The sequence below is a fragment of the Cheilinus undulatus genome, linkage group 6, assembly GCF_018320785.1.
Source record: "Cheilinus undulatus linkage group 6, ASM1832078v1, whole genome shotgun sequence".
Classification (NCBI taxonomy): domain Eukaryota; kingdom Metazoa; phylum Chordata; class Actinopteri; order Labriformes; family Labridae; genus Cheilinus; species Cheilinus undulatus.
This window is the reverse complement of record NC_054870.1, coordinates 3,922,468-3,936,168: the sequence shown is the minus strand read 5'-3', so window position 1 is coordinate 3,936,168 and position 13,701 is coordinate 3,922,468. Positions and strand designations below refer to the sequence as shown.

The following is a 13,701-nucleotide window of genomic DNA, read 5'->3' as shown; positions in this document are numbered from 1 at the left end:
TTATGGGAAAGAAGAGAAATGACTTTATGTGTGAAATCGTCCATGACTACATCAACCATAAACAGGAGCCGTTCCCAGCTGATTTGTTTTGGCTGTCTGTTTTCTGATTGCCAGCTTTAAAAAAAAACACAGGCCCATTGAGTATTACAGTTTCCATAGCAACAGGGATAGTGATGGAGAGTGGGTTGATGTTGGTGGGAGGGCTGCAGGAAGGTTGAGCGAAGCAGAGAGGGAGAAGCTGAAGCATCGACTGAGTTCAGGGTAGAAGTGAAGGTGTACACCAGTTAGATTAAAAAAAGAGAATAAGGACTGGAAGAAAGGGATGTTTTCTTTCTTTTCTCTCTCACATTCATTGATGCATCCAGCCTCCTCCCCTCTCCACAGGTGGAAGGACTCTGACGCGGACTGCCTGACTATCTGGTCTCATTATCATTCCCCAACCCCCTCCATCTGTCTCACACTACCGCTGGATAAGCCAACCGCTAACCAGCTCCACTCTCTCTTACAGAGCCGGGATTTGAAGATTGCATCCTCACATTTGTAATCAGATGTAGGAGAGGATTATCTCAAGGTCTCCTCCATCTTGTGCACAGCTGAGTGCTGCTGAGACAAAGGAGGGTAGAGAGGGGGCTGTGGAGGAGTTAAAGATAGAGAGAGGTCACCTGTGGATGTGAGGGAGATGTGGAGGATGAAGGCTTTCTAAGGAACTGCGCCCCACGTCAGACACATTAGAAGGAGGAGGAAACAGGGTTTAAGGCTCAGTGTCCACTGTGAAAGGTAAGCTGGTCCATGATAATGTTAAAAATGCTATTTTGAGTGTGTGCAGGCTTTTAATGCCTGATGTGTGCTGGTTCGATGTTCATGGATGTGAGTGTGGCTGAAGGATGAGGTGTGTTTGATGTTTGGTCTGCTTCAGGAGAATTCAAACACCTCCTGGGGTAATTTAGAGATCAAGAGGAGTGCTGTTTCCTGAAAATGTCCTGTGTTAATGCATGCCAGCATGTCATGCATTCACACTTGTTTTTAAAATTTAAAAAGTGACATTCAGGCTCATAATTACATGTGAAGAAAATATTTACACAAGTGTACATGTCTCTCAAATAAAGCTCTTCATGTTCAAATACTGGAGCTACTAAACAAAGGCAGGTAAACACCTTTAACTTTTCACTGTTGGCACACGTGTGTTCGATGCTGCAGTTTATTAAAAAATTGTCTGCATCAATCTGCACAGTTTTTGTAAGAGCTTACATTTCCCCTAATATTTCCAAAAATGATAAAAACCAGAGAAAGTCATAACCTGTATGGTTGTAACGGGACTTATCGTGTCATGGTGGCTGCCGTAGGTTGCAGGTTAAATCGCCCAAGCCCAGCCCCGTAACGCAGGGGTGTCAGACTCAGTCACAGCAGGGGCCAGATACTGAATTTAGGTCTAACCTGAGGGCCTAACAGGGTCAACATTTAACCAGAATCTGTCAACCAGTAACAGATCATGTGTAAAAAAAAAAAAAGTCAAAATATGAGATAAAAAATCAAGATAATGAACTGAAAAAGTCAAAATATGAGATAAATAGTCAAAATAATACATTGAAGGTCAATATATGTGATGAAATTTCAAATAAAACATAAGAAAACGTCAAAATGTGATAAAAAAAAAGTCAAAATAATAAATTGAAGATGTCAAAATATGAGATAAAGTCCAAATAATAAATTTAAAACGTCAACATATGAGATGGAATGTCATTAGATACATTGGAAAACATCAAAATATATATTAAAAAAAACCCATCAAAATTAAAAATTAAAAAATGTCAACAATATGAGATAGTCAAAATAAGAAATTGAAAACATCAAAATATGGGATAAAATGACAGAATAATACATTGGAAAATTAAAAATGTTAGATAAAAGTCCTCATAATAAATTTAAAACTTCAAAATATGAGATCAATATTCAAATGATAAATTGAAAATGAGATGAAACGAAACACATTAGAAAACCGTCACAATATAAAAATGTCAAAATAGTAAAACTAAAAATGTCAAAAATATGGGTAGTCAAAATTGAAAATTGAAAATGTCAAAATGGGAAATAAAAAGTCAAAATTATTAATTAAAGATGTCAAAATATGAGATAAAAGTCCAAATAATAAATTGAAAACATCAAAATGTGAGATGGAATGTCAAAATATATGAGATAGTCAAAATAATAAATTGAAAACATTAAAATACGAGATAAAAAGTTAAAATAATACATTTGAAAAGTCAAAACATAAGATAAATTGTCAAAATAATAAATTGGAAAGGTCAACATAAGAGATAGAAGCGCAAATATTTCATTGAAAAACTCAAAATATGAGATTAAAAAAACTGAAATCCAAAGTTTAAGTCATATCTGTGGGATGCAAAAATGAAAATATATAATATATACCAAAATGATTTTCTTTTCCCTCATTCCTGACTTTTTATCTAACTATTTTTATTTGTGACTTAATAATATTTTTAATCATCAAGGTTTAGTTCATATTTTCATCCTGGAGTAAATCTGCAGACCTCACACAACTGGGCCAGTTATAATAAGAGTATAATCTTGTGGGACATGTGTAACTGTACCACGGGGCCAGATTTGGCCCCCGGGCCTTGAGTTTGACACCCCTGCTGTAACATCTACCATGCTACTCAGCACGTTGACCTCTGCCGCCTCTTATTTTGAACTGAGGGCCCGTTTCATTCAAACCTCTCTCCATAGGAAGTTTGAACTCAGCATCAGTGTTAGAAAGTGTTAACCTTGCAGAGTGAATGGATATCCCCACCACTATCTCCATCATCAGGCACATCCATGAAAAGCTCCAATCCAACATTTGTACCAAATTGCATGCTGTTCAGACCAATCAGTATCATTTGAGGAGAGCAAAGGCAGGCATGAATGGTAGAATGAGTCTTAAGGCCCTTGCACAGCAGATGTGATTTTTTTCATGCGAATAATTCACATGAAATATTCCTTTTTCAAACCTGTAGCAAGTCGATGCAAGCTTCCACACCAGCAACATAATTCTGCCAAGCAAAATAAAAACACTTTTTTTAAAACTGTGGTCTATTTTTCAAAGTGTCGCTCTGATTGGAGGACAGGGAGGGAGAAAACTCCTTTAATCTTCGCTCCAGTATAACTCACAGTGTATCAGAGGACAGGAGAAATCACCCTGCAGCCTTTAGCAGCACCAGTTTTTTCACAATATGCAAAACTTCTTCGCAAAATTGCATCGCCCCTGATTTGCAAAGAGAGGCAAAATTCGCATCCAAATTATTGCTGGTTAAACGAGTCTTAACTAGACTCTTCTCCACTCTAGTCCACGGTGGTAGAACGAGTCTTAACTAGACTCTTCTCCACTCTAGTCCATGGTGGTAGAACGAGTCTTAACTAGACTCTTCTCCACTCTAGTCCACAGTGGTAGAACGAGTCTTAACTAGACTCTTCTCCACTCTAGTCCACAGTGGTAGAACAAGTCTTAACTAGACTCTTCTCCACTCTAGTCCACAGTGGTAGAACGAGTCTTAACTAGACTCTTCTCCACTCTAGTCCACAGTGGTAGAACGAGTCTTAACTAGACTCTTCTCCACTCTTGTCCCCGGTGGTAGACTCTTCTCCACTCTAGTCCACAGTGGTAGACTCTTCTCCACTCTAGTCCACAGTGGTAGAACGAGTCTTAACTAGACTCTTCTCCACTCTAGTCCACAGTGGTAGAACGAGTCTTAACTAGACTCTTCTCCACTCTAGTCCCCGATGGTAGAACGAGTCTTAACTAGACTCTTCTCCACTCTAGTCCACGGTGGTAGACTCTTCTCCACTCTAGTCCACAGTGGTAGAACGAGTCTTAACTAGACTTTTCTCCACTCTAGTCCACAGTGGTAGAACGAGTCTTAACTAAACTCTTCTCCACTCTAGTCCACGGTGGTAGACTCTTCTCCACTCTAGTCCACAGTGGTAGAACGAGTCTTAACTAGACTCTTCTCCACTCTAGTCCACAGTGGTAGAACGAGTCTTAACTAGACTCTTCTCCACTCTAGTCCCCGATGGTAGAACGAGTCTTAACTAGACTCTTCTCCACTCTAGTCCACAGTGGTAGAACGAGTCTTAACTAGACTCTTCTCCACTCTTGTCCCCGGTTGTAGAACGAGTCTTAACTAGACTCTTCTCCACTCTAGTCCACAGTGGTATAACGAGTCTTGACTAGACTCTTCTCCACTCTAGTCCCTGGTTGTAGAACGAGTCTTAACTAGACTCTTCTCCACTCTAGTCCACAGTGGTAGAACGAGTCTTAACTAGACTCTTCTCCACTCTAGTCCCCGGTGGTAGATTGAGTCTTAACTAGGCTCTTCTCCACTCTTGTCCCCGGTGGTAGAACGAGTCTTAACTAGACTCTTCTCCACTCTAGTCCCTGGTGGTAGAACAAGTCTTAACTAGACTCTTCTCCACTCTTGTCCCTGGTGGTAGAACGAGTCTTGACTAGGCTCTTCTCCACTCTAGTCCACAGTGGTAGAACGAGTCTTAACTAGACTCTCCTCCACTCTAGTCCACAGTGGTAGAACAAGTCTTAACTAGACTCTTCTCCACTCTTGTCCCTGGTGGTAGAACGAGTCTTAACTAGACTCTCCTCCACTCTAGTCCCCGGTGGTAGAACGAGTCTTGATTAGGCTCTTCTCCACTCTTGTCCCTGGTGGTAGAACGAGTCTTGACTAGGCTCTTCTCCACTCTTGTCCCCGGTGGTAGAACGAGTCTTGATTAGGCTCTTCTCCACTCTTGTCCCTGGTGGTAGAACGAGTCTTGACTTGGCTCTTCTCCAGTCTAGTCCCCGGTGGTAGAACGAGTCTTGATTAGGCTCTTCTCCACTCTTGTCCCTGGTGGTAGAACGAGTCTTGACTTGGCTCTTCTCCAGTCTAGTCCCCGGTGGTAGAACGAGTCTTGACTAGGCTCTTCTCCACTCTTGTCCCCGGTGGTAGAACGAGTCTTGACTTGGCTCTTCTCCAGTCTAGTCCCCGGTGGTAGAACGAGTCTTAACTAGGCTCTTCTCCACTCTTTTTCCCAGTGGTGGAATGAGTCTTAGCTAGCCCCCTCTCTGCTTATGTCCCACATGGTAGACCGAGTCTTAGCTCAACTCTTTTCTGTTCTTGTCCCCGGTGGTAGATTGAGTCTTACCCTGCAGTGTCTACATCCAGCAGCTGGACTCCTTCAGTGAATCATACTCTGGAGCAAATTGCACTCTCTCTGGTTCAACTGCCCTTGCTCCAGTTTGGCACCTTTCTGGTTCTGATTTCTTTCCCTCTGATAATAAATTTTCATCCCAGGGATGACAGGTTTTGTCCCTGCCTCTGCTCGGACTGAATTCATCCTACTCTGTGGTTTAATCTCAACATTCACTGTTAGATTGAAACGCTGATGACACACAGCCAAAATTCTCGATGTATGTGCTCATACTGCCGTCTCATTGTTGCATTATTGGAGTTCTCACAGTGACGAGTGAAACCAGGATGAACCATGGGATAAGCCAGGAACATTCAGCTTTAACTTCTGTCTTTCCTTCTTTGGTTTGCCAGTTTTTGTCATTATTCCAGTAGAGAAACCACCAGAGTATCTGGTACTTTCAAAATACAACACAAAGCACAGACTCCTGATCATAAATTGTCACTATATCCACATTACGTCTCAACCAAGCGACAAACTTCAGTCCTGAAAAATGAAGCCAATGCAGAAGTGCAAAAAAATTGCAATGTGTGTCCACTTGAGGCCGGCTGCAGGAACACCGTAAGTCCCGTCTGGACACATGTCAAACTCCGGTTTTTACATTAGAAATAAACTGGTTTACAGTCTGGTTCAAAAGACCAAACATTTCTCATTAGCTAATGTCTTATGTGCTCTCACTGTACAGGAGTGAATTTCATAATCACTTCGATTATATTTAGGAAAAACCTCACTGAGCACTGATTGGCGCTAGCTCGACAGGCAGAAGCTACGTTTCTGTCAACCAGAATGCTAGCTGGCTAGCTGACAGGAAGTCAAGCTTAGTGGGCGGGGCGTTAGGTTGATCCAAAGTTCAGTTGAGACTGCGATTTCAAAAGGATGCTGCAGCGGATTGGTTTCAAGAGCTGTTTGAGTCTGCCTATTAATGGCTAACGTCACACCGGGTTTGTTCAATCATTTCTACAGTCTATGGTCTCATCCTGCAGCAAGAGCAAAAGGTCACAGAGAGGTCAGTGGGTCACAGAGCTGCAGCGTTACCACTGATGAGGATAAGTTAACTTTTGAGGAAATTAAGCCAAAGTATTTTAAATAAAACCACAAATCCTTTGAGCCACATGTGTCAAACTCAAGGCCCGGGGGCCAAATCTGGCCCGTGGAACAGTTAAATCCGGCCCCCAAGATGATGTCATATTTCTGTTCTAACTGGCCCATCAGTCTGAGGTCTGCAGATTTACTCAAGTATAAAAATGTGAACTTATCCTGATGATTTAAGATATCCTTCTTAAGTCACAAAATCTGAAAAAGTAAGGAGTAAAAATATTTAGATAAGAAGTCAGGAATGTGGGGAAAGAAATTAATTTGTGTTTTAATTTCATATTTTCAATTTAGAATCTCACAATTAGGACTCAAACTTAGGATTTTGACTTTTTATTTTGTACTTTGAGCATTTCAACTCATAATTTTGACTTCTCATATAATATTTTGAGCTTTAAGATTCATAATTCTAATTTTTAAGTCATATTTTGACCTTTTTAACTAATTATTTGTATTTTATCTCCAGGGCTTGACATTTACACTGGCCAACTAGCCAAATGCAGGTGGATTTCAGCTGTGGCAGGTACCAGATTGACTTCAACTAGCCAGTTTGGCCAGTGAAATTTATCAGTGACACAACCTCAGCATTCTCTGTTGGATATTTGTCTGAGTGGAAATTAAACGAAACCAGCTGCGTTTCAGATTTAAGAAAGTTAATTCAAAGTCACTATTTTAATGGTGGTATAAACTAAGTATCCACTGAAGAAGGAAATGGAGTATGTGTTTCATCTCATCCCAGACATACCCAATTTGGCATGTAACACATAGTTTCCAATCAACACAATTGTGGCCAGTGGAAATGTTCGGTGGCTAGTAACTTTTCAAAAACAAGCAGTCATGGTGGCCAGTGAGCAAAAAAGTTAACATCAAGCCCTGTTTATCTCATATTTTCAACTCCAAACTTTGACTTCATAGTCCCATAGTTTGACCTTTTAGACTCAGAATTTAAAGTTTTGAATCATATTTTGACTTTTAATTTCATGATTACAAATCTAATTTCACATTTTGACCATTAAAACTCATGATTTTGACTTCTTTCTAATATATTTGCCTTTTACAAAACATTATTTTCCCATTCCAATTTCATGTTTTAACATTTTGAACTAATAAATGTACTTTTCTCTGATTGTAAGCCTCGTAACTTTTCTTTTTAACTATTTAAATGTCAAAATCATTTATCAGCAGTGCTAAGTTGTGTTTTTTTTTTTCACATTTTATAAGCGGCGAAATGAGGTTGACAGTCTCTAGTTAAAAAGGAGACCCTGTTAGGCCCTCAGGTTAGACCTGAATCCAGAATCCGGCCCCTGCTGTGATTGAGTGTGACACTCCTGTTTAAGCAAATATTAACCTTTTACCTTCCGTTGAAAGGTTAAATTCCCCATGATCTGCTGATCAGGGTATGGTGCCATGGTGCAGCGCTTTGGACACTCTTCCAGTGGGTGGGGTTATTCGCCTTTGGTCAGAGCAAAAAACCATGGCAGTGGAGTACGGCGCTGGCGCTCAAAGTGGAAATTGTGGGTTAGCTAGACTCTCTGATGTCCCCAGTGGCAGGATGAGCCTCCCAGCTACTGTAGGCCAGGTTCTTTATTTTGATCAAATCCTAAAGGACATCATGGTCCCTTTTATTTAATATTAGGATGAAAACAACAAAGTCAGTAAAAGTTAACTAAAATTTCAGATTCATCTAACTTTCTTTGTTATGTGTTTGCTTTACCCATAGTGTTAGACATCCATCTTCTGTTTTACTTCATTCGTAGGTCTTCCATGGCAGAGGCCGAGCTTCCAGCGTTGGAGCTGCACCCCTTGGGGACTGATGTTTCCCTGGAATCTACAGTCCCCAATCAGCTTCTCTTTGACCCTCCTCCACAAACTGCAACACCCTCCCGACAGGCTGGAGAGCCAGGAACCACCTGCCAGGAAGAGCCAAAGAAAGTGGTCACTGAGGTTTGTAAGGAAAATACAACAGCGCCTCCTACCAGAGAAATCAAACACAACAGCCTGAAAGTCAACAGGGACTCTGGTCTGACAGATCAGAACCCACCCGAGCACTGTGTTCCCCCCAGGACCTCAAACCACCTTCATAACCTTGCAAAGATGCAGACAGCCTCACATCAGCACAACATAGCCGTGAATGCAATCAATGAGAACTCTCAGGCTGGTATGACGCTGCAAACCATAAATCCATCCTCCCTCCCTGTGCACAGGAGTCACTCCGACACTTTACCCATGGTTAGAGAGGGTGTGCCACCCCCAGCTGCAGGCGCAGAGGCTTGTGGACTTGCCTGCCATGGAGGAGATCACTTTGTCCAGGAGGCCCACATTTGCCCCATGCTATCGTGCAAGCAGCCCATGGAACTGCAGCAGTGCAACATCATCCCCACGTTTCCTAACAGTGGAGAAGGAAGCGTCGCTCATCCTCAGAGCAGGTGTGTCTGTGCGTCAGAGACGGCTGCGAAAGAAAAGGGCCAGCCTCACGCTAAATGTGACAAAGTACTCTGCTGTGGCTCCTACATCAATCATGCCAATTTTGAGGACACATTTGCTGCTTACTGCCACCCTCAGCCAATCCCAGCCCCCTCTCAGCTGCTGCCCCGCCTGGCAGGAGCAGAGGCGAGCTGTGACATCCAGCGTGCAGTGGAACCTCCCTCAGCCATAAACCACCTCACCCTCCCTCGCCTCATCTCCTCTGTCAGTGAGACGGGCCTGGATGCCAAACACCTGCTGCGCTGCTGCAACCTCAACTGCTCCTGGGTGAGCAATCTACCTCCTGGTTCTGGGCCACAATCTCAAAAACACTTTGGTTTAGAGGAGTGCTGCAGCAGCACGGCGGGCCTTTTCAGAGCCGCAACCAGGGAGATGGGGACTATGACAGCCCACAAAGAGCTGAGGGATGTTGGGGTACAAACCGGACAAACCGTCACACCTCATGTATTTCCCGAGATCTGTCTGGCAGAAGAGAGCAGGGGTGAAATCTCGCACAGCCAAACTCTAACCGTTGACAGCAATGGAGACAAGAAACCGGGCGGTGCTCCCAAGTCTCCAGTGAAGGAGGTGAAGTGGGATGCAGAGGGGATGACATGGGAGGTGTATGGCGCCTCTGTTGACCCTGAAGAGCTGGGCCTTGCGATTCAGAGACACCTGGAGTTGCAGATCAGAGAAACAGCGAATCACGCGGCCAAGCTGTCACGCCAGAACACCAACACCTCTCGGCAGAGCGGGAACAACGGCTGCCAGGGGAAAAGGAGCAGGATGATGGGCTCTTTCCGAACCCCGGCCTGTTGTTCCCGCACCACCACCGCTGTGGACTAAAAGGACCAGCTGACTGACAGAAAAACCCGAACACTGTGTTTAGCAGCCAGTTCGGCTGCTCAAAGCCTCAGCCTCAAATATCACTCATCTAATCAGGAGGTCTATGAAATACCAAACTGCAAGAATGTTCTACATGTTAGAATCAACAGAACCTCTGTATGGGATCAAAACCATAAAGGAGGAGTAAATGAGGAACTTTACACCTGTTATTACCATCATCTTTTGGTGTCTGTGGTTCAGTATTTGGAGATGTGATTCCTGCAGCTGTGCACTGCCAGTGTTTACAGAAGCCTCTTCATGTGTTCTTACAATAAACCATTTACAGACAAACTACAAAACATCTGCATAAGCAATCTCACTTAAGGCTGCTGCTGTAACTCTCCCAAAGAATAGGAGGAAAGGGGGTGTAATTCAATAAATACAAACCATAACCTGGCCTTTATAGCCTTTATATTTATCAGTGCATCATTGTATTCTAGTACCCCCTTTGCTTCTGCTTCACCTCACTTGTAAAATCCGGTCTACGTGGCTCTCATCCTTGCTGTTTCTCATGGGGTCTTGATTGACATGCACAGGCAAATGTCAGCGGACGCCCTGCAGAGAGACCCACTGAGAACCGGGTTGCCTAACCTCCAGGCTGCTTGTAAATGATCAGTTTTCGAGACACTTTGTGCTCACAGTTCTGCAGCTCTCAACGGTAAATGATTCCAACTTTGACTTTGATTGCAATTGACATTTCAAGTCTACTTATAAAACTAGAGCTGTGTGTGATGTAGCCAGAGAAACAGAAAAGCAGGAGGAGGTATAGGAGAAGCAAAAACGATGAGTTTCAGAGTTCCCGACTCACTTAAACACAACGCATTAGATCTCAAACTGTCCTAGCTGATGGTTTAGTCAAGAAAAGGAGAATAATTCTGGCTTTGCCACCCTGCTCTGCACCTAGCGCTGCTCAATTGTGGGAAAAAAAAATCAGAATCACAACAGTTTTGATAGTTACACACGTGATTACGTCTGCATCTGTCTGTGAATTTCAAATGATGAAATAAATTTGTTGTGTTGCTTTCGGGGACAGCCACAGCCATGTTACGATTCAGCAAATTATCCTGTCTTGTTCTGGGTTTGACTCCTCAAAACCAAAGTGGTTTCATCTGACTGAGCTCATTTCAACTTTCTGTTAACCAACAGCTGCCTTTCTCCCGTCGGCTTTAGCTCTTCAAACTCACATGCTCCCTCTGCTCCTCACTTAAATTAAAGTGAGAGCTGTTTTGGTGTTTCGGTGGGATGTAAAGGAAGAGAGAGCCCACTTCATTCACAACATATCGCAACTGAATCACAACTGATATTCAAACTCGATTAAAAGCCCAGCTATGTTCTCCCTACCTCTGGATGAGTGGACTGTATTTTTTTTTTTGCCATGTCTTGCAAAGTCTTGCCACTCAAGACTTTACACAACAGAATACAGCTCCAAAATCCTCCATGAAGGCCCATCAGCTCTTCTCTTACACTCAGACATTAAACAAACTTTGACAAAAGAACACGTTACACACTGAAAAGCCAAAGGTATGATGATGCTTTCAGAGAAATCAAACTAGGAGTGAATTCATGAAAATGTTTGAGAACAAGTGATAGATTGATCACAGTTTATCAGAGAAAGGCCCGTAGACTTCATGAATTTATACAGTATATAATGTAAGCCACTGGTGGGGAAACTCTGATGTTATCACTTTGTTAGATTTCAGACTGTTTGTGGTGTAAATGGTAAGATTTTGATAAGTGTATTAGATCAGGAAATCCTTTAATAAAAACAGCAGTCAGGATCTCAGAGTTTATATGACAAACAACCTGGAATAACAGAGCAGCATGATGACAACTGTAGGGTTTCCCTTCATGAATGTGAGGTCTCAGTAACATGGGTCTGGAACTACTCCACTGTTTAAGAAATACTGGTCCCTGTCTATTTATGATACAGTATTATATCTGATACCACTGTATTATAGAGGGCCCTTATTACCCAGCAATTTCATAGTAATAAGTGGTAATTATCCAGTAATTTCTCAAGAATAAGGTGGTAACTACCTTGTAATAAGTTGGCATTTTATTAAGTAATAACTTGAGGAAGTATTAACCTAGTAATATTGTATGAATTATCAAGGAATTCCTTGTAATATTTTGGCCGTTCTCTTAGGTAGTATTTTATCCTGAGCCTTACCCCCACCAGATACAAAAATTTACCCTAACACTAAAAATTACCCCCCCAAAAAAAGGAAATATTTGTGTCAGACTTTTACTAAGTGGGCCAAAATAAAGAAATTACCTAGGGTTTATCAAACAACTTTTATAGAAAATTATCATCTTATTTCTAAAAACTTAGTTAGTAAAACACCACCTGATTACCTGGGAAAGTCCACAAGAGGGTCCACATAAGGGTTAGAGATAGAGTAATGGTAACATATCACCTAATTAACATAGCTGCAATATTACGAGGCTTAGGATTACTTTAAAATACCACCTAGTTACCAGAAAACTGCCACAATATCATGAGGGTTAGGGTAAAATGCTGTAATAATAAAATAAATGGTATTAATATTTATGGGTAAATACTTCCTTACTTTTACCGATTAGTAACTTTATAAACTAAATAAAATAATGTGCCACCTTATATTTTTTTCACCAAGAACTTATTTTGTTGGATCGTCTTCAATCCTTGATTTATTTAACTTCAAACATGCAAACAATGTCAGAAAATATAAGAATCTTCATTTTTCTACTCGGTGGTGTCTGGATTCTTCCAGAAATCGAGCAAATCTATTTAATCATTATGAAACAGCTATTATAGTTACTGTTCAGGTCACTTTAATTTAGAAAAGTTCAAGAACACATCTGTGTGTGACGGAATGACTAAAGAACTTATTCATATGATAGAGAAAAAATGTTGAATGTGAGTGTGAAAAATAAAAGGTAGCCTTGTGCTGCATTAACCTTACACAGCTGTATGTGAGATTAGGCTGTGGCGATAGTGTCGGTGTAAATGTTGATTATTCAAGCCTGGATAAACTGAGAGTTCCACGGTGAAGTGAAAATGATTCAGGTGAAGTTTTACCATGGTAGCCTGTAGTTCCCCACAGACCCAAACATTTACTGAAGTCTCCCACTAAATCATGAACTTTTCAATAACATTAAAAAAACTGATGTGGTGAAATATTTTAAAGAAAGCATTTTTAATGGTCAAGTGGTAGAAAATAGTTTGTGTCACATATCCTTGGAAGTAAAACCAAAATAAGGTAATAAAAAACTAATCTAAACTAAAAATAGACTTAGAGTATTTTTAAATACACTATACTGCAAAAAGTATTTGCTCACCTGCCTTGACTCACATATGAACTTAAATGACATCCTATTCTTTATCCATAGGGTTTAATATGACATCGGTCCACCCTTTCCAGCTGTAAAAGCTTCAACTCTTCTGGGAAGGCTTTCCTCAAGGTTTAGGAGTGTGTTTATGGGAATTTTTGACCATTCTTCAACAAGCACATTTGTGAGGTCACACACTGATGTTGGATGAGAAGGCCTGGCTCTCAGTCTCCGCTCTAATTCATCCCAAAGGTGTTCTTTGGGGTTGAGGTCAGGACTCTGTGCAGGCCAGTCAAGTTGATCCACACCAAACTCTCTCCTCCATGTCTTTATGGACCTTGCTTTGTGCACTGGTGCACAGTCATGTTGGAACAGGAAGGGGCCATCCCCAAACTGTTGCCACAAAGTTGGGAGCATGGAATTGTCCAAAATCTCTTGGTATGCTGAAGCATTCAGAGTTCCTTTGACTGGAACTAAGGGGCCAAGCCCAGCTCCTGAAAAACAAGCCCACACCATAATCCCCCCTCCACCAAACTTTACACTTAGCACAATGCAGTCAGACAAGTACTGTTCTCCTGACAACCACCAAACCCAGACTCATCCATCAGACTGCCAGATGGAGAAGCACGATTCGTCACTCCAGATAATGCGTCTCCACTGCTCTAGAGTCCAGTGGCGGTGTGCTGTACACCACTGCATCCCACGCTTTGCATT

At 41.8% G+C, this 13,701-nt stretch overlaps 1 protein-coding gene across 1 annotated transcript; it reads left to right on the top strand.

Moving 5' to 3' along the window:
- The first annotated feature begins 513 nt into the window (after positions 1-513).
- si:dkey-191g9.7 lies at positions 514-10,978 on the top strand. Its single transcript, XM_041789774.1, has 2 exons — positions 514-777; positions 8,085-10,978. Exon 2 carries the CDS (start codon positions 8,092-8,094, stop codon positions 9,634-9,636), a length of 1,545 nt encoding a protein of 514 aa, XP_041645708.1. The 5' UTR covers positions 514-777; positions 8,085-8,091; the 3' UTR covers positions 9,637-10,978.
- Positions 10,979-13,701: the final 2,723 nt, after the last annotated feature.

Excerpts from the sequence above, each read along its gene's own strand:
- si:dkey-191g9.7 (XM_041789774.1), top strand. The coding sequence starts at position 8,092 with ATGGCAGAGGCCGAGCTTCCAGCGTTGGAGCTGCACCCCTTGGGGACT.